The sequence below is a fragment of the Myotis myotis genome, unplaced genomic scaffold (assembly GCF_014108235.1).
Source record: "Myotis myotis isolate mMyoMyo1 unplaced genomic scaffold, mMyoMyo1.p scaffold_m19_p_9, whole genome shotgun sequence".
NCBI lineage: Eukaryota > Metazoa > Chordata > Mammalia > Chiroptera > Vespertilionidae > Myotis > Myotis myotis.
In genome coordinates, this window is record NW_023416401.1 from 59169345 (window position 1) to 59196248 (window position 26904).

Below are 26904 nucleotides of genomic sequence, written 5' to 3' on the forward strand. Positions count from 1 at the left end.
GGATAGAGCGTCGGCCTGCTGACTGAAGGGTCCCGGGTTCGATTCCGGTCAAGGGCATGTGCCTGGGTTGCGGGCATATCCCCAGTGGGGGATGTGCAGGAGGCAACTGATAGATGTTTCATCGATGTTTCTAACTCTCTATCTCTCTCCCTTCCTCTCTGTAAAAAATCAATAAAATATATTAAAAAGAAAAAAAAAGAAAAAAAGAAAAGCAAATTGAAATAACAAAGAAGTGGCTTTATTTTTCCCCTTTCAAGTTGCCAGAGCGTTTAGAAGAAAACTTTCAGTGCTGGCAAAGGTGCTATCCAAATAGGCGTTCTCCTACAGGGCAAGCTGACTTATACATTAATATAACTCTTGGCAAGCAGGTTGACAGTAGTCTTAAAATGTTTGTACTTTTGCTTTATTAATTTCACTTTTGAGAATCTATTGTAAAGGAATGTAGACATACAAACAAAGCTTTATGATGTGAAGTCATTAAATGCAGTTATTTATGATGATTGGAAAATACTTCAAAATAGAGAGAGAAAAGGCTAAATAAAACACTGTTTGTTCATATAGTTAAATATAGTGTGCCCATGAACAGGATATTTAAAAACAGTTGCAAAATAATCATATATTTTAGTAAAATATAATCTCAACTATGTTAGAGTGCAACAAAAAGAGAAAATATATTCTGAAAGATAACTTGTTTTTGTATAGTGACTTTATGGGTGATTTTCATTTCTTTTCTATATCTATTTTCCCCCCAAAGTTTCTTCAATGAGCACATAATTAAAAATAAATTAACTTGATGAACAAGAAGACAGGGACAGTGGAAGCACACTTTGCAACTCTATCCCACACTGCCAAGGATCAGGTGCCCCGCAGAAGGGAGTGACCTCATTTGCTCTGTCTTGACTCCTTCTATTTGTTCTACCTTGGCTTCCTTGTGGCAGTCCAGGGTTGCCCGGGACATACTGAGTGACAGGCCCGGACAAGGTCCAGGCCATTATATTGTGATGTCCTGTTGGGGAGTTGGCTGGGAAACACAGGTCTGTGGGCAAGGTTGATAATAGTTTAGTAGAGTAGTTTGAGTTTCACTTCAAAGGTAGGGGCTTTGGTCTAGGATTCTCTGCCTCTCAGTGAGCTAATGAAAATACTCCATCCTAGTCTTCATTAAGCTTTAAAAAGGAAAACAGACAAATGTTAATAAGTACTCCTGTACATTGTTGGTATTTATCAATAATGAAATGTTCCAGACTAGAAATTCTCAAGGTTTGCCACCTAAGGACCCTTACAACTCTCCTTAATGTATTGAAAGAGGCCTGTGTGACAAGACTTGCTATAGGATCTACTAGTATATATTTATGGTTCAAGACGGCATTCATGCCAGACAGCTATTGTATTGGCTGTCATCATCATTATTATTATTATTTACAGTCTAAGGGAAAAGAGGTCTAAATAGTCAGGTATTGCATGTTTTAAACATTCTGGAGGCACACCAGTTGAAAGTCACTGCTGTCGAGTAAAGCCCTTCCTATGGAGAGCGTCATAGAGGAGCTGAGGACCCAAGTACAAAGCAGCCTTGGGTAGAGTTTTGTCACATTAACCCACTTCAAAACCTGCTTGTTCTAGTTACCAGCTTTTTAACCTTAGGCAAATCACACAGCCTCAAGAGCTTCAGTGTGATCACAGAGTTAGTATTTGCCTCCTGGATTAGTGGAGGAATAAATGAGAACTATAAAATGCTTAATGTGCTTCCTTACCAGAACTTGCTTAACAAATAGTTGCTCTGCTTATTGTGATTTTTATGGTACAGCAAGATTGAGATCAAGAAGGTAGCATATTGCCCCAACCGGTTTGGCTCAGTGGATAGAGCGCTGGCCTGCGGACTGAAGGGTCCTGGGTTCGATTCCGGTCAAGGGCATGTAGCTTGTTTGTGGGCACATCCCCCGTAGGAGGTGTGCAGGAGGCAGCTGATCGATGTTTCTCTCTCATCGATGTTTCTAACTCTCTAACCCTCTCCCTTCCTGTCTATAAAAAATCAATAAAATATATATATATTTTAAAAAGAAGGTAGCATATTAATGCAATTTAAGAATGTGGAGTCTAGAACGAGACACTCTGGGTTCAAACCCTATTTCTGTTATTCACTAGTGTTGTGACCCTGGACAAATAACTTCTCTGTTCTTCAGTTTCCTTCTGTGTAAAATGGGGATAGTAATAGTACCCACTCATGGAGTTATTGGAAGGACTGAGTGGGGTGACTAGTTCCTCCTTTTAGGAAGCACCATTAAGAGTTTGTCTGTTATTTTCAGTGAACAGTTGACCCCACACTAATAAGAATGATCATTAAATGGATACTGTCATTTAATGAAACATTATCTATATAGAACACTAGCCTTAGACCATCAATTACACTCTACTGATTTCTAAGATACTTTGAAACTTCTGTTGTAAACTAGGCTTTTCTAGTCACGGCTTTAAGGCAAGCATGTCAAACTCTTGGCCTGCGAATATTTTTGCGGCCCAGCCAATATAACGGTATGTAAGAAATGTTTTAATAAAAATTTTGTAACTTAATTTTTACAATATCTTGTTATACATAATTATTAATAATGAACTACAACATTTGCTTATGACTGATTACTATAATTATGTTGCATTCATTTCCCTTATGTGCCTTACGCACAGGCGCACCATTTCTCTCCACTAATACTAGCAGTGAATATTTTAGCAGCCCATTGCCACGTCAGTAGTCTTGTACTGACTTGTTTGGTGTGCGCAACAGGAATTATTTCACTTTTGGAGAACAAGAAAAATAGGTTTATTTGCATTACACTTATTAATTTGTGCAGTTATTTAATGTCTGGTAAGTTAATGTTCAAGAAAAAATACCAATTTTTATTAAAATGTTCTATTATTTTATGTTAATGATTACTCATTTATTTCAGCCCTTTGTATTCAGCATGTCTCTATCGAAATAAACCTATGTTTCTATGAAAATTGAAGCTTTTGTTTTTAAACCTTGTTTATTTGGCCCGTGTTAGTCTTTGAGTTTGACATGCTTGCTTTAAGGTGATCTGTTATCTTAAGCCATTGAAAGGGAATAGCTATGTGTTTTGAAAGAAAGAAAAGAAATCAATCTTTTTCTTATGACAAAGACAATGCATGTTCATTATAGAAAATTTAGAAACTACATAGAAGCAAATGTATGAAAAATCATCCATAATCCCACAAGACAGAGATAACCACTGTGAACTTTGTTGCCTAGCCTTTTAGCCTTTTTAAACAAGTTTGTTTATGCGTATGGTTTTTAAATTTTTATAATTCTTTATTGTTGAAAATATAATTTTTAATTTTTATTGATTGAGGTAACATTAGTTAATAAAATTGTTTGTGCTTTTTTTTTTTTGTTAATCCTCACCCAAGGATATTTTTCCATTGTTTTTTTTTGTTTGTTTTTTAGAGAGAGAGTAGAAAGGATGGGGAGAGACAGAGAAAAACATCTATGTGAAAAAGACATATTGATTGGTTGCATCCTGCATGCACCCCGACCGGGGCTGAGGATCAAGCTGCAACTGGTACATGCCCTTGACTGGAACTGAACCTGGGACCCTTTGGTCCAGGGACTGACACTCTCTCCACTGAGCCAAACTGGCTAGGGCTGTTTATACATATTTTTTTTTTTAATTAAATCTTTATTGTTCAGATTATTACATTTGTTGCTCTTTTTTTCCCCCCATAACTCCCCTCCTCCCAGTTCCCGCCCCACCCTCCGCCCTCACTCCCCACCCATTGTCCTCATCCATAGGTGCACGATTTTTGTCCAGTCTCTTCCCGCATCTCCCACACCCCTTTCCCCCCCAGGAATAGTCAGTCCATTCCCTTTCTATGTCCCTGATTCTATTATAATCAACAGTTCATTCTGTTCATCAGATTATTTATTCACTTGATTCTTAGATTCACTTGTTGATAGACGCATATTTGTTGTTCATAATTTGTATCTTTACCTTTTTCTTCCTCTTCCTCTTCTTAAAGGATACCTTTCAGCATTTCATATAATCCTGGTTTGGTGGTGATGAACTCCTTTAGCTTTTCCTTATCTGTGAAGCTCTTTATCTGACCTTCAATTCTGAATGATAGCTTTGCTGGATAAAGTAATCTTGGTTGTAGGTTCTTGCTATTCATCACTTTGAATATTTCTTGCCACTCCCTTCTGGCCTGCAAAGTTTCTGTTGAGAAATCAGCTGACAGTCGTATGGGTATTCCCTTGTAGGTAACTGAGTTTCTTTCTCTTGCTGTTTTTAAGATTCTCTCTTTATCTTTTGCTCTTGGCATTTTAATGATGATGTGTCTTGGTGTGGTCCTCTTTGGATTCCTTTTGTTTGGGGTTCTCCGCGCTTCTTGGACCTGTAAGTCCATTTCTTTCACCAGGTGGGGGAAGTTTTCTGTCATTATTTCTTCAAATAGGTTTTCAATATCTTGGTCTCTCTCATCTTCTGGCACCCCTATAATTCTGATGTTGGTACGCTTGAAGCTGTCCCAGAGGCTCCTTACACTATCCTCGCATTTTTGGATTCTTTTTTCATTTTGCTTTTCCGGTTGGGTGTTTTTTGCTTCCTCGCATTTCAAATCATTGACTTGATTCTTGCGCTCCTCTGGTCTGCTGTCGGGAGTCTGTATAATATTCGTTATTTCAGTCCGTTTATGCTTAATTTCTAGTTGGTTCCCCAATATAAGATCGAGGGTCTCATTAGATTTCTTGAGGATCTCACTACATTTATCGGCGGCTTCTAGACAGTTCTTAAGAGACCTTAAAAGTGTGGTTCTGAACTCTATATCTTCCATTGACAATTTTGTCCTGTTTCTTTGTCTCCGCATTTTATTATGCTTCCTTGGTGCACCTCCTAGTGGTCTTTGTTTGCAGTCTTATAGTTAAATCTTGATTGTTGTAGCTAATTCCAGGGAGGGTTTGACCTCTAGGCCAAGTGGCTATGAGAATCAGCTGTGTCAGTAGTGAGAGAACTTCTGTCCTCTAGGGAGGTGCTAATCTAGCCTTTGCCTGAGGCTATCCGGCAAATGCCTGTGTGCAGGGCTTGGGCGGGGCGGGTAGAACAGGATCAACAGGGTGGGCCGGAGAGAGCAGTTATGGCGGCTCTCAGTCCTGTCCCCAGGGGCTCTGCCTCTCTGAGTCCCAGTACCCGCTGCAAAGCTCAGAGAGAAAGCTGCACTCGCTCTGACCGAAGCCAGACAGTCCCGCTTCTCCCGTTTGAGTCTGGGTCCCTAAAGACTCGCCCGGATCTGGAGCTCAGAGTCTGCGACTCCCTCCCGATTGAAAACGCCAACCGCGCCCTCCGCCGCCAGCCCGCTCGCGCACTCCGCACCTCAGAATTTGACTTCAGCACTGCGCCTCCTCTGAGTGTCCGTATGCGTTTCTCTTTCCTCCTAGTTGTAGGATTTCCACTCAGCCAGCGTTCCTGTGGTTCTGGGTGATGTCCCTTCCGTTTTTTGGTTTCACTTTTGAAGTAGTTGTTCAAAGCAGCAAACTCCGGCGTTGACCTATGCCGCCATCTTGGTTCTCCCTCCTATACATATTTTTTAAGAAATCCTAGTATATATCTCTTTTGTAACCTTCACTTAATAGGATTATAAACATCTTTCCGTGTCATTGCAAATTTTTTATACCATCATGTTTAATGATTCCATAATGGCCCATTTTATGTAGGGAATGAAAACATTATTAATAAAATGAATATAATTTAAGCCCGGTCAGTGTGGCTCCATGGTTAGAGCATCAGCCCTCGTACCAAAAGATCTTGGGTTTAATTCCCGGTCAAAGGCACATGCCTGCGTTGCAGGTTTGATTCCCAGCCCTGTTGGGGTACATGCGGGAGGCAACCAATGGATGTATCTCTCTCACATAGATGCTTCTCTCTCTCTTTCTCTCTTGCTCCTCCTCCCTCCCTCCTTCCCTCTCTTTCACTCTCTCAAAAAAAAAAAATCAATGGAGAAAATATCCTTGGGTGAGGAGTAACAATCAATCAATAAACAAATAAATGTTAATCTGGAAAAAAAATAAACACATGTCTTGAAGATAGTACATAAGGAAGGGTGTTATAAAAATAGTGTTGGGGCCGAAACCGGTTTGGCTCAGTGGATAGAGTGTCGGCCTGCAGACTGAAAGGTCCCAGGTTCGATTCCGGTCAAGGGCATGTACCTGGGTTGCGGGCACATCCCCAGTAGGAGATGTGCAGGAGGCAGCTGATCGATGTTTCTCTCTCATCGATGTTTCTAACTCTCTATCTCTCTCCCTTCCTCTCTGTAAAAAATCAATAAAAATATATTTAAAAAAAAAAATAGTGTTGGGAATGTGCACTCCTTAGAGCATGCCCACACCCCTCCTTTTCTTGGGCATGAACTTTTGTTCTCTTTTTCCTAAACTCTAAGGGTCCCCACAAGACTTGCAACCAGGGAAGCAACAGCAGCTCGTCCTGGGCTAATCCCCTGAACCTGTCTCCAAGGCCCCCTTTTCTCTGACTTTTCAGTAAGCTAAAAGCAGTCCTGCCTTGGCCCACTTCTGTCATGTGACTTTCACTTCTCAATGAGTCCAGGAAGCCTGGTGTGCCTCACTTCTTTCTTATAAAGTTTTTAGAGAGCCAAACTGCACCGTCTAGGCTCTCTCCTGTTGCTTCTTCTATCCTAAGCTCTTCTTTTGTTTCACTGTCCCCAGCTTTAATAAATATATTCTCAAGAAAAAAAATAGTGATGGGGTTTTAGAACATCTAAAAGGATAGGTTTCATACTCTGAAGAGCTTAAACAATAACTGTAGGCATAATCAATTGGTAACTTAAATAGGACATGGTGTTAATAGACTTGATCCCTTTATTCATCTTTGGGCTGAAGTGTTGTTTTTTGTTTTTAATTTTAAAAATTCTTCATTGTTGAAAGTATATGTCTCCTTTTCCCCCCATTGACCTCTCCCAGTTGCTCCTCCCCCCAGCACTGGCCCTCACCGCCCCCCCCCCCCCCCGACTGTCTGTGTTTATTGGTTATGCTTATATGCGTGCATACAAATTCTTTGTTGATCTCTTACTCCCCACCCCTTTGGGCTGAAGTTTTATGAAATATTTATGGTTCTGGAAATGTTACAATAAATATTCCTGTGGTATTTCGGGTTGCTAAAGGTAAATGATTTTTACTTCCTTGTTTTCCTTTCATTGGAATTCAAGCCAAGAGCCTTCCTGTGAGTTTCCAAAGCACCTTGTATATCAGGGGATATTTGACAGGTGATTTATTTGAAAAGTTATAGAAAGTTTCTTGATTTGGGAACCCTCTGAATCTAATTCTGATTGATGAGGCTGGATTATTCCATACATCTATTTCTTTTTACAGGTAGTGCCTTCCTCAGTGCTATTTTTCTTGCCTTAGCAACATACCAGTCTCTGTACCCACTCACCTTGTTTGTCCCAGGACTCCTTTATCTCCTCCAGGTAAGCACTTGCTGGTCAGAAGCCAGCACTCAAGTGACATTTGATACATGGCCTGGTCTCTGCTTGGGGGAAAGGAGGGCATGGCTTAATCAGGCAATGGGACTGGGTCTCCAATTCACACTTACTAGTACAGCACAGGCTTGATTGGAACATCGTGTTAAGATGGAAAGCAAAATAGTTGTCAAAGATTAATGGTACTATGTCAAAAGAACAGTGGAATCAGTCCAAAGGGGCTCCTGCTGGCTATATTTAGGATATTTTTAGCATCAAGTAATTGTAAAACACTGAATAAATAAAAATCTATGTGTCCATAGTTATGCTCAGAAAAGGGGTGAGGAGAGGGGAAAAAAGTACACATTATCATTAGGTTTGGCTGTTTTACCAATTTCTTACTCTGAAAATTAATAATTAAAAGGAAAGAATTAAGCAGCTCCCTACCTTTTAAAAAGGAACTACGGTTCTTTCCCAATTAGTAAGGCAAACTCTACAGAAGAATGCAGCTTATAAATGTAGAAGGAATGACAGAATAGCAGATCACCAGTGAAATGACTGACTCTAGCAAAGATCATCAAGGATGCCAAATCTTCAGGTGAAAGATTTTTGGAGAACTAGGATATTTGCATGGTGCCAAAATATTACGCCCCACTCCCACCTCTAAATTGTCTGCTAATAGAAAAGGGAAAAATAAATATTTACAAAGGAATGCTCTGGCTGTCACCACCTTAACCAAGTAATCCAACTCAGCATCACTTATAGCAGAACAGCCTGACATGATGTGCTTCTCGATGTGATGCAGCACAAAGTGCACAGCATCAACTCGGAAGTATTCTGACCTAAATGGGTAACCTTCATTAAGCCTCTAGATATGACTTGTGGTTTTTAGGAAATACAAGCGTGGAGGAACAAGTTAAATGATACCATGAGGAAACAGTAAAACAATCAGAATGTAGGATGGTCTATAAGATAGCTAGCTGGTCTGGTTCCCTTGAAAAGTTGTTGTCATGAAAAAGATCAAGTGAGAGTACTGTTCTAGACTAAGGAGACACAATAAGCAAGTGGAATGGGTGAGTCTTGATTGGATTCTGGTTTGGAAAAAACAGCTGTAAAGTATGTTTGGGGAACATTTAGAATATTTTGAATATACATTAGCTATTAGATGATGATAGAGAATTGTTAATGTCTTAGATGTGATCATAGTATTGTGGTATATAGGAAAATCTCCTTACTTTTTTAATATGTGTATATATATTTATTTTTTAATACTTATTTTTATTGATTTCAGAGAGGAAGGAAAAAGGAGTGAGAGATAGAAACATCAATGATGAGAGAGAATCATTGATCGGCTGTTTCCTGCATGCTCCACACTGGGGATAGAGCCCGCAACCCAGGCATGTGCTCTGACCAGGAATCAAACTGTGACCTTCTAGTTCATAGGTCAACACTCAGTCACTGAGCCATGCCAGCCGGGCAGAATCTCCTTACTTTTAGGAGCTACATGCAGAAGTGTTTTGGGGAGAGATGTCATGATATGTAGAAAATTTATGCACAGAGAAAAATTTATATACACAGATAAAAAGTATGGCAAAGTGTTAATATTTAATCTCAGTGACAGATATATGGTTGATTAGCGTATTCTTTCAACTTTTTTGTGTGTTTGAAAATTTTATAGTAAAAAGGAGGGAAATAGAATACAGGCTCTGAAGTTGTCCTGGCTTGGATGGGTATTAGCTTTGTGATCTTGGGAAAGTGACTACTTCTCTATGCCTTGGTTTACTCACCTATAAAATGGGGATAATATAATAGTAGCTACTGAAAAGGGTTAATACATGTCAAATATTTAGAACAGAGTATGATAAGAGTTCAATAGATATCAGTTATGGTTATTAGTGCTCAAATGTTCAAAGAAAGGACAGGGTCGCCAGCTTGAAGGTACATGGAGTGATGAGGGAGAAAAGAAAATATTTCATTTTCTATGGTCAAAGGAACTGTGAAAGTTAGTTTGTACTTCTTTGACACTGCAAACTTGCCTCCATTCTGCTGGTGGAATTTTGAGAGGGTAGGAGGTGGACAAACTAATGTCCAACCAGTGTCAGAGGCAAAGCTTTTTTCCTCTTCCCCATGTGAGACACAGGAAGGCTTCAGCATCAAAGGCAGGGGATGCTGCATCTAGCTCACTAGTGAGTCACTTATGAGAGTGGTAGTTTGAGCCCTCTGGTCTCCTCCCCCATCTCTACTCTTCCTCTGACCTTGGCTTAGGGCCTAGTTTCCCAATGAGAGACAAGCTTAAAATGTTATGATCTGATAGCGTGTAGAATAAAATAGAGAGCCCTAAAGTGCACAGGACCTTGAGGCCGAGCTGTGAGGCTAGCAGAGGTGCCATCAGTGAAGTTCCTAGTTTCCTCCTTCCTTTTGCTTGGGATCCTAAAGCCTTGGATCCCCTTACATGGCTTGAGGTTCTTATTTTCTTTGAAAGAAAGTAACAGAAACCAGGGGAAAATACTTTGTGAGTGCCCTTAAGGATCCAATCTGACCTCTTGTCTTTGAACTGGAAGGGTTACTCCTGTGATTTCTATACTTTCTGGAGTTTGGGGTAGATTACGTAGTTCTACCTTGTATCAAAGGAGCCAAACCCAACCAGGTTTTTCTTGATAATGGGTCCCTTCCCTAGGCATTTTTGGGGCTGTTCAGAATTCTTCACATCTTTTCTCTTTCCCCAGCAGCTTTCTGTTGTCTCTGCTGCTTCCAGAAGGGGGTCAAGGCAGAGGTGGCAATGGTGTTAGCTTTCTTTTCTTTTAGAACAGGTAAAAATGAGGGTAAGGGAATGATCATGCATTTACATGTCTCATCCTTAAACTCTAAGAGCTTAGGTATAAAAAATTTTGTTAAGAGTTTCTTTTCTCTCTTTTTTTAAATTTTATTTTTTAATTACAGTTGACATTCAATATTATTTTGTATTAGTTTCAGGTGTACAGACAGCATAGTAGTCAAACAATCATATAATTTACAGTGATTTCCCCAATATTTCAAGTACCCACTTGGCACCATACATAGTTATTACAATACTAGAGGCCTGGTGCATGGATTTGTGCACTGGTGGGGTCCCTTGGCCTGGCCTGTGTCCTCTCGCAATCTGGGACCCCTCAGGAGATGTCAGAGGCCCGGTGCACGGATTTGGCCCGATCCCTGCAGGCCAGGCCGAGGGACCCCACCAGTGCATGAATAGGGCCTCTAGTCCTATATAATAAAAGGGTAATATGCAAATTGACCAAACAACGGAATGACTGGATGCTATGACGCACACTGAACACCAGGGGGCAGACGCTCAATGCAGGAGCTGCCCCCTGGTGGTCAGTGCGCTCCCACAGGGGGAGCGCCACTCAGCCAGAAGCCGGTTCATGGCTGGCTAGCGCAGCGGTGGTGGTGGGAGCCTTTCCCACCTCCGTGGGAGCGCTAAGGATGTCTGACTGACAGCTTAGGCCCGCTCCAGAGAGCGGACCTAAGCCATCAGTTGAACATCCCCCAAGGGCTCCCGGACTGCGAGAGGGCACAGGCCGGGCTGAGGACCACCCCCCCCCCCGCCGCCCCCAGTGCACGAATTTCGTGCACTGGGCCTCTAGTATGCATATAAGATCTTTGGTTAATCTCTTCCCGCCCTCCCCACTCCCCTGTTCCCTCTGAGATTCATCAGTCTGTTCCATGTTTCCTTGTCTATGCGTTGAGCGTCTGCCCCCTGGTGGTCAGTGCATGTCATAGCTACCAGTTGAATGGTCGCGTAGACTTTTATATATAGAGATATAGATTATTGACTATGTTCTCTATGCTGTACTTTATATCCTTGTGACTATTTTGTAACTACTAATTGTACTTCTTAATTCCTTCATTATTTTTCACCCAGTCTCCCAAATCCCCTCACCTTTAGCAACCATCAGTCTGTTCTCTGTATCTATCAGTCTGTTTCTAATTTGTTTGTTTATTTTGTTATATAGATTCCCCATATAAGTGAAATCATATGGTATCTGTCTTTCTTTGTCTGATTTATTTCACTTAGCATGATACTCCCTAGGTCCATCCATGTAGTTACAAATGGTAAGATTCTATTCTTTGTATGGTGGAATAATATTCCATTATATATACACTAGAGGCCCAGTGCCCTCTCGCAGTCTGGGACCCCTCGGGAGATAACGCCCTGCTGGCTTAGGCCTGCTCCCGGGTGGCAGAGGGCAGGCCCAATCCCTAGGTGCAGCCCCTGGTCGGGCTCAGAGCAGGGCCGATTGGGGAGTTGGGGCGCCGCCCCGTCATGCACAGAGCAGGGCGATCGGGAGGTTGTGATGCCACCCTCAGTCACGCTCAGGGTAGGGCCGATTGAGGGGTTGGGGCACCGTCCCCTGTCACACTCAAGGCAGGGTCGATGGGGAGGTTGCGGTGCTACCCCCTTTCACGCACAGAGCAGGGCCAATCAGGGGGTTGGGGCACTGCCCCCTGTCACTCACAGAGCAGGGCCCATCAGGGGGGTTGGGGCTTTGTACCCTGTCACACACAGAGCAGGGCCAATCAGGGGGTTGGGGCACTGCCCCCTGTCAGGCACAGAGCAGGGCCCATCAGGGGGTTGGGGCGCCGCCCTCTATCACCCACAGAGCAGGGCCGATCAGGGGGTTGGGGTGCCGCCACTCTCACACTCAGGGCATGGCCGATGGGGAGGTTATGGCTCTACCCTGTCACACACAGAGCAGGGCCCGTGGGGGGGGGGGGGGGGTTAGGGCGCCGCACCCTGTCACACACAGAGCAGGGCTGATCAGGGGGTTGGGGCGCTGCACCCTGTCACACACAGAGCCGCAGGGCGATCAGGGGGTAGGGGAGCTCCCCCCTATCAGGCACAGAGCAGGGCTGATCTGGGGGTTGGGGCGCCTTCCCCTGTCACGAACAGAGCAGGGCGGATAGGGAGGTTGTGGCCCCGCCCCCTGTCACACACAGAGCCGCAGGGCCATCAGGAGTTTTGGGCGCTGCCCCCTGTCACGCTGATCCTGGTGCCGGGAGGCCTCGTGGCTCCGCTGATCCCGGTGCTGGGAGGCATATTACCCTTTTACTGTATAGGGTAGAGGCCTGGTGCACGGGTGGGTGCCGGCTGGTTTGCCCTGAAGGGTGTCCTGGATCAGGGTGGGGGTCCCCACTGGGGTGCCTGGCCAGTCTGGGTGAGGGGCTGAGGGCTGTTTTCAGGCTGGGGGTGACTGAAGCTCCCAACCGCTCCTTTTTTTCTTTTTTTTTTATTCTGGGCCAGCTTTAGCTTTGAGGCTTGGCTCCAGCTCTTAGGCCTCCACTGCTGAAAGTAGGTTTCTGGCCTTTGCTTACAATGTTGCAATTCTGCTGGCTGAAGCCCGGGACTAAAGCTGGTTTCTGGGGTTTTGTTTAGCTTCTGTATTTGTTACATAGCTGCTTAGAGTTGCAGCTCAGAGGCCTGCAGCGGCAGGTAGGGAACATTGGAGTCCTCCATCACTGAAGCAAGCAAGCCTCATGCTAGTTTCAAGCTGCCTGGCTGCCGGCCGCCATCTTGGCTGGCAGTTAATTTGCATATTGCCCTGATTAGCCAATGGGAAGGGTAGCGGTCGTACGCCAATTACCATGTTTCTCTTTTATTAGATAGGACTAGAGGCCTGGTGCACGAAATCAGTGGGGTAGTAGTGTGTGTCCCTCAGCCCAGTCTGCATCCTCTCCAATCTGGGACCCCTCAAGGGATGTCTGACTGCCCGTTTAGGCCCAATCCCGGACAGTCAGACATCCCCCTCACAATCCAGGACTGCTAGCTCCCAACTGCTCGCCTGCCTACCTGCCTGATTGCCCCTAACTGCTCCTACCTGCCAGCCTGATCACCCCCTAACCATTCCCCTGCCAGCCTGATTGATGCCTAGCTCCCCTGCCAGCCTGGTCTCCCCCAACTGCCCTCCCCTGCTGGCCCAATCGCCCCCAGTTGCCCTCCCCTGCAGGCCTGGTTCCCCCCCAACTGCCCACCACTGCAGGCCTGGTCACCCGCAACTGCCCTCCCCTGCTGGCCATCTTGTGGCAGCCATCTTGTGTGTTGGAGTGATGGTCAATTTGCATATTACCTCTTTATTATATAGGAGATATATATATATATATATATATATATATATATATATATATATATATATATATATATCAACATTTTTTATCTACTCATCTGTTAATGGACATTTAGATTGCTTCCATATCTTGGCTATTGTAAATGAACATAGGAGTATTAGTACTTTGGAAGAGTTTCTTTTGTTAAGACCTTATTTAAAGCCTTTCTTTGAGTTTATTCTGATAATTGACTTCTTTTCACAATATTGTCCTAGAGAGAAAATGATTTCTGTTCAGAAAAAGCTTTTCTCCCTAGTGATTTAGAGAGTTGGGAAAAGGGAGATAATTATACATTTCTCCTCTTCCTTAGTATAGTTTGGTTTTTCTTGAAGCAGTCTGAGAATCCTCTTACTTCCCTAAATATTTTTACATATTAGCAACAATGTGACTTGGGGGATATAATTATAGGTTAAAACTTTCAGGTTGAGAGTGCACATAGTCCATTAACCACATCTGGCCCACAGATGTTTTATTTGACCCTAGTGTTTAATTATTTAAAATTAGTTGTCAGTGTTTCAAAAATTCATGTTAAAAATTTATATTTCCAGCTTCTTTTGAAAATTTTGAAGATTTGTCTCCTTTAAAAAACGTATGCCCTCTTCATTTTACCACAATCCCATATGCTTCATCTCTTTTCATTTGTTACCTGCCTCATCCTGTAGGTATTTGAATATTTGTGTGTGTCTATGTTTATGTCTACAAAAAAATCTAGAAACAGTGACCAACCCAGTATCAATGAGCATCCTTGGTACCCAGATTGTGATCTTAAAATGCCATTTACCCATCAAAAGAAACCAAGGCTTCTGAGAGAAATGGCTGATTGTAGGTGTAGGGCAGGCAATGTACAGGATAATCCTGGAACATTGTGATACCAGATAACAAGGAAGCTATCAAAGGCTGGCTGCTGGGGTCACCTCAAAAGGACTCAGGATCCAACTTGGAGATGCTCCCAGTGACAAACAGCGGGCAAATTGAGCATTGGGAAAAGAATTGCAATGGATTGAAACCTATAAATATATTTAAATTCATAATGATATCTAAAAGAAAATCTAATTGGTCAAATTAAGAGAGCTGAAAGAGAACCAATTCATTATCTTGAAAACTGGATAAATAAAAGAAAAAAAATAGGCATTTATCCTGCCTTTTCTGTTTCATGAGATAACCATATAGTAAGTGAGAGGAAGCATCTCTTTATGAAATTATTTCAGCTTACAAATGGTAACAAAATGATAGGATAGTATAATTCTGCAACCCCAGTTGATCTAGGCATAGAGGATTAGTAGCTACTAACATCAAAAAACAAACAAGCCCCAGCCAGTTTGGCTCAGTGGATAGAGTGTTGGCCTGTGGACTGAGGTCCTGGGTTCGATTATGGTGAAGCGCACATGCCTGGGTTGCAGGCTCAATCTCTTGTGGGGCATGCAGGAGGCAACCAATCAATGATTCTCTCTCATCATTGATGTTTCTATCTCTCCCTCTCCTTTCCTCTAAGAAATCAATAAAAATATACTAAAACAAACAAAAATCATGCCTCCTGATGAAAGAACACACTGCCACCAAAGTTTTGTCAAAAGGATCAAAGCCAAATTTGATCAAGCCTCTGGATCCAGCTGCCAATTTATAAGAAATACTGAAGACAAAGTATGTAATAGCAAAAACCAGATTGTAGGACATTCCATAGGTTAAATGCCTCAGGTACTTCAACAGATGAATTCTAAGGAAGAAAGAAACAGCAGTGCATGGGAGTAAGGTGGGGTATAGGACCTGTGCATTAAAAGAGACTTAAAAGTTGAATCAGATTTTTTTTAATAGACAAGACTTAACTATTATGTAAAGGGATGCACATTTATGTGGCAAACCATAAAGAAATGCAAGGAAGTGATATTTTTCTACTATCAAAGCCAGGATAAATGTGGTTACTTTGAAGGGAAGAGGGGATTGTGGTGGGGACAGGACACAGAGAAAGACTTGGGGAGTCACTGGAAATGTCTTTCTCTTGACCCGGGTAGTGGTTATAAGGATATTTGCCTTATAATCATTCACTGAGTTATATATTTTACGTAGTTTTCTGTATTTTAAAATAAAAAGATTTTAAAATTGATCAGAACATTTCAGCACCATTCTTTCAACACTTTTACTTACACACTTTTCATTTTCAGTTAGTATTTGCTATTGAGCAAAAGAGGTAGTAAATGAAAAGAGGTGGGTAAAATGAATCCTCATCTGTTCACTGTGAAATTTGCAGTCTGGACTTGTAGATTAAGTTTGGCTCTAGGGTTTATAAATAACAAGAAATCAAAGGTTCCCTTGAGTTTCTTTTTAAAATATTTTAGGCATGCCTCATTTTATGTAACAGTAGTAAGTCCTAAAAGGTTAAGTGCAAGTTCAGTGTTTATAGGTAGACTTGGTAAATTATACATTACTTTATATTTTCAGAGCTTTGTTTCCCAAAGCAAACCTGACTCTCAAGACTGTCTTAAAATAAAAAAAAATTATACCTAAAATTTATTGCACATTTTATAATCACAGATTTGCCAGGGGGAAAAAATCATTTCCACCCAGACATTGACGCTAACACTTTAGGTCCAGTAAGCACTGAGAACATAATAGCAACTGGAAACTTGGAGCTTGCTAATGGGATTTGCAAAGAGTGAAACCTCATCTCCTGGGTGTGTGCTTAGGACTCTCTCCCCTAAGAGAGCTGCTTTGAACAGTGTACCTGATTCAGTTCTTCATGCCTGTCTTTTTCACTTCCCACCTGTTTCTTTTTAAATATCATTAGTAGAGAAGAATGACAAAAAAACAACAACACATACACACACAAAATTTGCTTTCAAGGTTCTGTTTTTTTCCTCTGGGCTGTGGTTCCCTTTCTTCCCTCCCTTTGTCCCTTCCTTCTATGCTAGATGGCAGTATTTTTCAGGAAAAGGGAAGGATCAAAATAGATGACCAAGGACAGGTAGAACTGTAGAAAGGAACTCAGAACCTAAGTGCCTTCTTCTTTGAATTTAACTATGGATGCCTCTTTGTTGAATTATTTTGCATCCCCAGAAATGTACTATTCTCTTGAAACTGTATTTTAGGGCAGTGTTATCAATAGAACTTTTTGTGGTGATAAAAATGGCCTATATCTCTATATTGTTAATATTGAGCAATGAAGTGTGCTAGTGAGACTGAGGAATTGAATTTTTAATTTTAATAGATTCCCATTAATTTAAGTTTAAATAGCCACACGTGGCTAGAGGCTAGAGCACTTTATTTATTTATTTATTTACTTACTTACTTATTTATTTATTTATTTAAAATCCTCACCAGAAGATATGTTTTTACTGATGAGAGAGAGAGAGAGAGAGAGAGAGAGAGAGAGAGAGAGAGAGAGAACATTGTATGAGAGAAGCATGCTTGGCTTGCCTCCCATTTGTGCCCGGCAAAGTAGGTATATGCCCTGAGCAGGAATCAATCAGCACTGGAGGATGGTCCCACCAACTGAGCCACACCGGCCTTGGCGGGAACACACAGTTTTACAGAGGGGTGAGAATGAGCTTAGAGAGGGTTGATCAGATTCCCCTCCCCTTATATCTGTTAACAGTAATGTTATCTCTAGCTTAAATCTCTTGATTAGCTTCCCATTGTCCTTAAAATCTTTACAGTGGAGTTATGATGTCTATAATTTATTTTTTCATACTTTTCCATAGACCATCTGGCACTATATCCTTGCCAATCAGCTGCCTCAATTTAAATGGCAATGAGTTACTTTAAGGAAGCATCTCACTCCATTGTGGTCATATAGTTTGTATCAGAAAGGCCACACTCCACAGGTGGCTGTTCTCAGTGCGTTGCTCTCTATAACTTGAGCTTCACCTTTGATAGTTAGCATGTGAATGCCAGAAACTGATTGGATTTTTATTGGTGAGACTAGAGGCCTGATGCACGAATTCGTGCATGGGTTGGGTCCCTTGGCCTGGCTGGCGATCGAGGCCTATCAGGGAGGGGGGCCAGCCAGCAGGGGGGAGGGCATATCCTCGGGCGAGGATAAATAATAAATAAAAGGGGAGAGAGCTGGGACTTACTCGACCTTCTAGGATAGTTTGTGTGAACTGTTTTGTGCCTGCTTGCTAATGAATTTTTGTTTAATAAATGTTGCAAAATATGCCAGAATCTGCTCTGGAGCTTGCTTTTTTTGTAGAGGAGAATCTATCTCTCACCAACCTCAAACTTCTTTCAAGGTAGCTGTTAAAGAACCTATGCACTATACATGACTAAAATGGTCACCAATTTGCACACTTTAAAATGGTTAAATGTACGTTATATGAATTTCCCCTTTAAAAAAATTGGATACTATCATTAGCTTATTGCTCATATTTTTCTAGCTTTGACCATGAAGAGCTCCTTCAGATTTGCTCCTGTGTTATTTTGACAAGCCCCGACTATTTTTGAGCCTTTCCTTCCCTTTTTTTCTGGTACCACAAGATGTTCCAGGCTCATCTTGTATTTTCCTCACCCAGCCCTGAAATCAGTACTTCTTCAGGGACACTTGGATTCCTTTTATTGAAGAATGTTATTTAGAAACCAAGGGTTTTAGGCATGCTTATTGTTATTAGGGAATCATTGCTTCTAACAGAGCTATGAAATAATGTATGTATGCTAACTGACATATACACACATCTATAATTCTTTTTTAAAAAATATATTTTTATTGATTTCAGAGAGAAAGGGAGAGGGAGAGATAGAAACATCAATGATGAGAGAGAATCATTGATTGGCTGCCTCCTGCACGCCTCCTACTGGGGATCGAGCCTGTAGCCTGGGCGTGTACCCTTGACCGGAATGGAACTTGGGACCCTTCATTCCGCAGGCAGACACTATCCACTGAGCCAAACCAGCTAGGGCCATCTGTAATTCTTTACCTTTCTATCCGTTTATACTGATACCTATGATTCTAGCCAACACCACAGGGTTCACTTTAGTCTCTCCCTTTTCCTTATAACTTCTTTCTCTTAACAGTGAGAAACCTAGCTTTCATTGTCTGCAATATATTTTCTTGTCTGTTCAATTCTAGTATGCACATAAAGTAGTTCTAGAATTGCTGTGAGAATACCCCCATAGAAATACACTTACTGACTTGATTATAGCGCTCATATATAGTTCTTATTGTCTTTAGCCTTACAGTATTCTGTCAACTTACTATTTCTCATAGTCACTTAGTTTAGTTCTTTTCTACCCCCATATGACCATTTAGTGTGGTTATGTTATTGATTTGTGATATAGTTAGGTTAACTTATTACTGTTTATATTCATTTTTTAAAATATATTTTATCAATTTTTTACAGAGAGGAAGAGATAGGGACAGAGAGTTAGAAACATTGATGAGAAAGAAATATTGATCAGCTGCTTCCTGCACACTCCCCACTGGGTATGTGCCCACAACCAAGGTACATGCCCTTGACTAGAATCGAACCTGAGACCTTGAGTCCGCAGGCCAACACTCTATCCACTGAGCCAAACTGGTTAGGGCTATATTCATTTTGGATTTCCCCTATGTCCTGGTTGATTTTAATTGTTTGGGGGGTATGTGAAGGGACTGAAATATGATTCTAAGAGTCAGCTTTACAAAAAGATATATTCAGCAACTCTAAGACTGACACAGTGTCCCAGACCCACAAGGAAGTGAGACGACAATCTTTCTGCTTTTCTAGTCTGCTGTTGTCTCTGGGCAAGCCTATCTAGCTCATCCATGACTTGTGTTGTCAAATCTTCATTGCACCTACTTTTCCTTGGACCAGTAGTTCTGACAATGTCACCTCCTTGTCTTCATTTCAACTATTAGATTGATTTATTGCTCAAAATTCTCAGTATGTTCCTGTTTTTTTACAAGCAGAATGCTCTAGTCCCGAGATAAAATTTCCCAATGGGGACATTTGAGGAGGTCAAATCAGGTTGACTCAGGCCATGTCCAGCTCAGAGTCGAAGAGTGACTAAGATATGCTTCTCGTCTGAGTGCTCCACTATGAATTTTTTAATACAAACCACATGCAGAAATAGATGATATCCTATATATTTTTAAAAAGATATATTCAGAGGATTATTATTCTGTCCTCATCCCTGCTATCTTTTTTTAAAATTGATTTCAGAGAGGAAGGGAGAGGGAGAGAGAGATAGAAACATCAATAATGAGAAAGAATAATTGATTGGCTGCCTTCTGCATGCCCCCTACTGGGGATCAAGCCCACAACCCAGGTATGTGCCCTTGATTGGAATCAAACCCGGGACTTTTCAGTCCATAGGCCGATGCTCTATCCACTGAGCCAAACCAGCTAGGGCTCATCCCTGCTATCTTGGTCTTTGCTTTCTACCTTTCCTGTCATCCTAAGTAATTATTTTCTTTAGTTTTCGGTTTATCCTGCATTGCTTTTGCACAAATGAATAGATCCATGTATTTTTTATTTTATTTATTTATTTAAAAAATTTTTTTTTTTTAGATAGGGAGGAAGGGGGGAGAGAGAGAGAGAGAGGGAGAGGGAGAGAGAGAGAGAGAGAGAGAGAGAGAGAGAGAGAGAGAGAGAGAGAGAGAGAGAGAGAGAGAAACATCCCATAGATGCCTTGACCAGGGATCAAACCTGCAACCCAAGTATGTGCCCTGACTGGAATCAAACCCATGACCTTCCAGTCCACTGAGTCACACCGGCCAGGGCACATGTATATTTTCTTACATCCTCCCCTTCTTTCTTGTACTAGATACTCTTTTTGTGTTCTGCTTTTTCCACTTAACATTATTTCTTGGAAATTATTGAAACAGAGAGATATTCCTTATTCTTTTTTTTTTTTTTTTTTTGTACAGCTGCGTAGTACTTCATTATGTGTTAACTTCTCTCCAGTATGTGGGAATTTAGATTGTTTCCAGAATTTTGCACTTAAATTAATGCTTCCATGAGTAACCTTGTGTATGTGTACTCTTGTATTATTGGAGGTATATTTTTGAATTCCAGGTAGATTTCTAGAAGCAAATTACTGGATCCAAAGATAAGTGCATGTGTAGTTTTGTCAGTTCTTTTCCATTTCCCTCCAGAAAGCATATACAAATTTTCTATTCCCACCAGTAAAGTAGGAGAGAACCTGTTTTCCCACAGGTTCACTAACAAGATGTGTTGTTACATTTAAAAATTTTGCCAGTCTAATCATGAGAAATGATGTCTCAGTGTTGTCTTAATTTGCATTTCTCTAAATATAAGTGAGTTTGAACATTTTCTTCATATTTGTGCATTGTCTGTTTATTCCTCCCCCCTCCTCATTTTCTGTTGGATTTAGATACTTTTTCTCTAAATTTTTAAGAATCCTTTATGTATTAAAAGTATTAAACCTTTGCAAATATTTTCTTCTAGTTTTTCAGTTGTCTTTTGACTTTGTTTATAGTTCTTTTTTTCCTTTAACAGCTTTTATTATTTATCAAGATATACTTTATCTGCCCTGACTGGTTTGGCTCAGTGGATAGAGCGTCAGCCTGCAGACTCGGGGGTCCCAGGTTCAATTCCGGTCAAGGGCATGTACCTTGGTTGCGGGCACATCCCCAGTGGCGGGGGGGGGGGGGGGGCATGCAGGAGGCAGCTGACTGATGCTTCTCTCTCATCGATGTTTCTAACTCTCTATCCCTCTCCCTTCCTCTCTGTAAAAAAATCAATAAAATATATTTTAAAAAAACTGTACAGTTTAATTGTTTTTAGTGTATTCACAGAGTTGTGCAGCCATAACCACAATCAATTCTAATTTTTTATCACCCAAAAAGGAGCCCCATATCCATTAGCAGTCACTCTGTTTTCTGCCAGTGCCCTCTAACCTCCAGCCCTCTATCCTGCACATTTATACTAATAAAAGCCTAGGTGGTCCTTGTGCCCTCGCGCAACGTCATCACAAGATGGCCACCACAAAGATGGCCACACGCACAGCGGAGGCAGGGCCTGGCGGCTGCTCCCACATGGTAAGACCTGGGAGTCCCACAGCTCCGTGCAGCACAGAGGAGGCAGGTCCCGGCAGAGGAGGTGGGTCGCGGCAGGGGAGGACAGTTGTGGGCGATCAGGCCAGCAGGGGAGGGCAGTTGGGGGCAATCAGGCCAGCAGGGGAGGGCAGTTGGGAGCGATCAGGCCAGCAGGGGAGGGCAGTTGGGGGTGATCAGGTCGGTAGGGGAGGGCAGTTGGGGGCAATCAGGTCGACAGAGGAGCAATCCTGAAAGACACTATACACTTTATGTATTAAAAGACACAATCCTGAAAGAAACTGTACACTTTATGTATTAAAAGTATTAAACCTTTGCAAATATTTTCTTCTAGTTTTTCAGTTATCTTTTGACTTTGTTTATGTATTGGGCCGGCAGGGGAGGGCAGTTGGGGGCAATCAGGTCGACAGGGGAGCGGTTAGGGGGCGATCAGGCTGGCAGGCAGGCGAGCGGTTAGGAGCCAGCAGTCCCGGACTGCTGGCAGTCGGACATCCCCCAAGGGGTCCCAGATTGGAGAGGGTGTAGGCTAAGCTGAGGGACAACCCCCCTCCCCTGCATGAATTTCGTGCACCAGGCCTCTAGTTTCATATAAATGGAATCATGCAATATGTGGGCTTTTCTTTCATTTAGCATGAGGTTTTTAAGGTTCATTTCTGTTGTAGTGTGTATTATTAGTACTTCATTCCTTTTTATTGCCAAACACTATTCCATTAGTATAGTATTCTTATAGTATGCTATATTTTATTCGTTCATTCAGTTGATAGACATTTGGATTGTTTTTACTTTTAGGCTATTATGAATAATGCTGCTATGAACATTCATGTATAAGTTTTTGTGTGGACATATATTCTCATTTTATTTATAGTGATTTTGTTGCACAGAACTTTTCATTGTAATGTAACCAAATTTAATCAGTCTTTTATTGCCTCTGGGTATTTTAGCTTTCCCCTACATCGTAGTTAAAGACAATTTTACCATGCTTTTTCTAACATTTCATGCTTTCATTAAAAAAAATATTTACACCCCTAATTGACTTGGAGTTTACTACAACAATGGTGTGAGATATAGGTCTGATTTTATCTTTTTCCAAATGGCTACCTAAATTGTCCTGGCACCATTTATTAAAAAATAAGTATTTTGGTATAATGCTGGACTTTTTGTTCTATTCCACTGGTCTGTTTGTCTATACTGTATATGTGCCAGTATTACACTGTTTTAATTATAGAGGTTTATAGTGTATTTTAATGTCTGATAGGGCTAGTCAACACTTCATGATTTTTCCTTATCACTTGTTTTCCTAGCTATTCTTGCATGTTTGTTTTTCCATACGACCTTTACATTGTTTTGTATAATTCCATAAAGTAGCTATTTGACATTTTTATTGGGATTGCATTATTGAATTTAATTTATAAATCTGTTTAAGGAGAACTGACATATTTATAATGTTGAATCATTCTAAACAAGAACGGGAGATATCTGTCCATTGGTTCAAGTTGATTTTAGTGTCTTTCATGATTGCTTTAAAATTTTCCTTGAGTAGGTTTTGCACATTTCCTGTTAAATTTAAATCTGAGTTTTATTTTCTTTGGTGTTATTATAAATGTGGTTTCATCTACCATTGTGTCCTCTAATTTTTTATTATTTGTGCATTTGAAAGCTATTTCTGTGTTAATTTTTTACCCTGCCACTTCACTGAATTTTGTTGTTGTTATTTTCATCATAAATAGTTGTTGCATATATCTAGATACTAATATGATTTCTTGAAGCTGTTTGTGAGATATATATATTAACAGCTTTCTTATGTTGAACTAACCTTGAATTTTTGGAAAAAACTTAACCTAGTTATAACAGAACTTTATCATGATCTTTTTCATGTGTTGCTGAATTATATTACATAATATTTCATTTAGCACTTTTGCATTTGTATTGGTTAAGTGATTTTGGTATCAAGCTTATATTATTTGCTATGAATGAGTTAATTTAATATTACAGTCATCTGTTCCTTGTATGTTGATAGAACTTTCCTGTGAAACTGGCTGGGCCTGCTCTTTATCAGGCGGACATTCCCCGAGGGGTCCCAGACTGCGAGAGGATGCAGGCTGGGCTGAGGGACACCCCCACCCCCTGCCAGTGCATGAATATCATGTACCGGGCCTCTAGTTGATGAATAAAATAGAACTAGAGGCATGGAAACATTGAACAGAATGGCGAATCTCGGGGGGGGGGGGGGATTGTGGGAAGAGATTAACTAAAGAACCTGTAGACACAGACAATAGGGTGGTGAAGGCCTGGGGTGGGAACTGGGTAGAGGGGGACATTGGGGAAGAGGGAAAGGGGAACTCTGTAAGTACTCTCAACAGTATAGATTTTTTTAAAACTAAATAAATAAATGTCCCCAGCCCAATGGTGTAGCTCAGAGGTTGAATGTTGACGTATGAACCAGGAGATCACGGTTCAATTTCCGCTCAGGGCACATGCCTGGGTTGTGGGCTCGATCCCTCGTGGAGGCATGCAGGAAGCAGGTGATCAATGATTCTCTCTCATCATTTTTTAAAAATATTTTTTTATTGAATAAGAGTAGTGAAAGGGAAAAAAAAAAGTGGTGAAAGGGGACATCCCTGTCTTGATCCTGTTCTTAGGGAAAAATATATTTTTATTAATTTCAGAGAGAAAAGGAGAGGGAAAGAGCAATAGAAACATCAATGATGAGAAACAAACATCAGTCAGCTACCTGGGAGTGCTATATTTTATAAGCTCTCATGAGACCAAATTTATTAAATATGCTATTCACATGTGCCACTTGGTTACTGTTTTTTGTCTGTTTGATCTATTCAGTTATACACGGATGATTAATTTGTCTGTTTTTCCTTTGTAGCTCTGTCCATGTCTGTTTTATATATTTTGAGACTGTGTTATTAGCTATATACAAATTTAGAAATGTTAAATCTTTCTGATGACTAGCACTTTTTATGATTATGGAGCATCCTTATCTCTGTAATACTTTTTACATTAAAGTTTATTATCTGGTAACAGTATAACCAAACTAATTTTCTTTTAGTTAGTGTTTACCTAGTATATATTTTCAATCCTTTGATTTTCAACCTTTTTATTTCCTGCATTTTGCAGGACAGATCTTGAAGTTTAAAATGATAACTGCCCTCTATTATTGTCCTCCCTAAATGTACCATTTTGCCTTTTCTCCTAGCGGCAGTACATCCCTGTGAAAGTAAAGAGCAAAGCCTTCTGGATCTTCTCTTGGGAGTATGCCATGATGTACATGGGAAGCCTAGTGGTAATCATTTGCCTCTCCTTCTTCCTTCTCAGCTCCTGGGATTTCATCCCTGCAGTCTACGGCTTCATGTAAGTAATGACCTCATTAGAAAACTCTGGAAGCTAATTTGGTTTTCACAACTCCAGCTGGAATCAGAGTGCTAGCAACCACAGGGAGCATTTAGACACCGTGGTCTTCAACTTTAGTGTGAATCAGAATTACCTTCAGGGCTTGCTAACACCCCCATTGCCAGGCCCCACTTCTAGAGGTTTTTAGTAAGTCTGAGGTAGGGACCAAGAATTTGCATTTCTAATAAGTTTTCAGGTGATGCTGATCTGCTGGTCCAGGAAACGCCCTTTGAGAACCACTGGTCTAGGGCATATATTTGATCTAGTGCGTTCTCTAGGAACATCCAAAGCGACTGCCAGCCTCTGCCTAGAAGGTTTTGGTTCAGTCCCAAAGAGGAATGGATGTATTCCTTTGCTGCAAGAGGGTCTCTTTAAAATAAAGCCACCTCCCACGTGTCAACCTTTTTAGAAAAAATCAAAATGGGTTTGCAGTAAGAATTCTGCAGACATTTCCAAACACTCTCTGTATGGTATACTAAAGCAGGTCGCCACTGCCCAAGCTTCAAGGAGCTCACAGCCCAGTGGGGTGGTAGACACTTAAACCAGGGTGGGAAGGGATCTGGAGTGGCAGACTCCCCTTGGGGATTCTGGGCTGCTAATTTGTGTTAAATCCTGGCTGAATATAACAATATCTTAGTAACTTTCAGCTCTTCATGCTCTGCCTTGAGTAGGAATTTGTAACGCCTTGGATAGGAGTGAAAAGCCTTTCCTGGTTTTCTGCTGGCCACAGACTGTGTTCTGTACCTCATTTCACAGATGAGGAAATATAGTTACAGCAGAAGGCAAGGCCTTGCCCTGGGGGAAGCTGTGTTAGTGAAATCTGACCACGAGTCCTTCCCTATTTGTTCTTCATGCTCCATATGTTCCCCTTTTAAAATTGTGAATGACATGTTTCCACTCCATATTTTTTCAAATAAAAAATATAATGTAAATTTTTAGAAGAGCCAGAATTGCAGCCAATTTTTATCTGATACAACTCAACAAAAAGTTTTCCAGTTAAACCCGTACTTCTCAAATGGTGTCTGGTATCCTCGCCAGAATCTGCTGATGATTCCTCAGCCCCTAGAAGTCTCACTGCAGTGGCTCCTGCTCTGGGATGCTGAGCAGGAGTGGGGAGGAGCAGAGTCTTTGAGCTTGTTCCTCTAGGCAAGTCTTTGGAATGCCCCAGATAGATCCTGTTCATGTAGAACCCATTCCTCTTTTGTTATAGTACTGAGTATCTCCTAATTTTAAACATATATGTCTTGGCAGTACAATAGGAGCTGGTCTTTTTATTTCTAGCATAAATCCCTGCCTCATTTCAGATATTTGATACATGCCAGAGTTTGGCTCAGCTAATATTTATTATAGGTTGTCATTCTCGGCCCCTTGTTTTTGTTAATTACCTACATCCAGGGTGCCTATAGAGCCCCTCACAGCCTGACCTCTGTGGAGACAAAGTCACTCTTCACAGCCTAGTAGTGATCAGCGTCTTCAGGAGAAAACCAGGTTAAAGCAGACCATTTATAACTTTGCTCTCTTTTTTCTCTCCCTTTGTTTTCTTCACTCCAGACTTTCTGTTCCAGATCTCACTCCAAACATTGGTCTTTTTTGGTACTTCTTTGCAGAGATGTTTGAGCACTTCAGCCTCTTCTTCGTGTGTGTGTTTCAGATCAACGTCTTCTTCTACACCATCCCCTTAGCCATTAAGCTGAAGTAAGTGGTTGGACCTGCTCCTTCTTTGTTCAGAGAACCATTTGTAGCCTTGCAGGTGCCTTTCAGATTGGGAGCATCTGCTATTAGGTTTCTGCCATCTTTGCCCAGGGAACCCTGCCCTCAATCGCCCTGGGTGTCAGTGGCCATAGCCAACAATAGAGTCACACATGAATGCAGGCTGCAGGGAGCACCCTAATATTTCTCCTGGCCTC

The 26904-nt window shown here is 41.4% G+C and overlaps 1 protein-coding gene across 4 annotated transcripts in view; it reads left to right on the forward strand.

Annotated features, from left to right (window-relative positions):
- PIGU (phosphatidylinositol glycan anchor biosynthesis class U) overlaps positions 1-26904 on the forward strand; it is an 88741-nt gene that overhangs the window by 38710 nt on the left and 23127 nt on the right. For all 4 annotated transcript variants that reach the window (XM_036321079.1, XM_036321077.1, XM_036321078.1 and 1 more), the window contains 3 exons: positions 7379-7476; positions 24804-24958; positions 26549-26692. In XM_036321079.1, coding sequence (XP_036176972.1) covers positions 7379-7476; positions 24804-24958; positions 26549-26692 — 397 coding nt within the window. The remainder of the gene's footprint in view (positions 1-7378; positions 7477-24803; positions 24959-26548; positions 26693-26904) is intronic.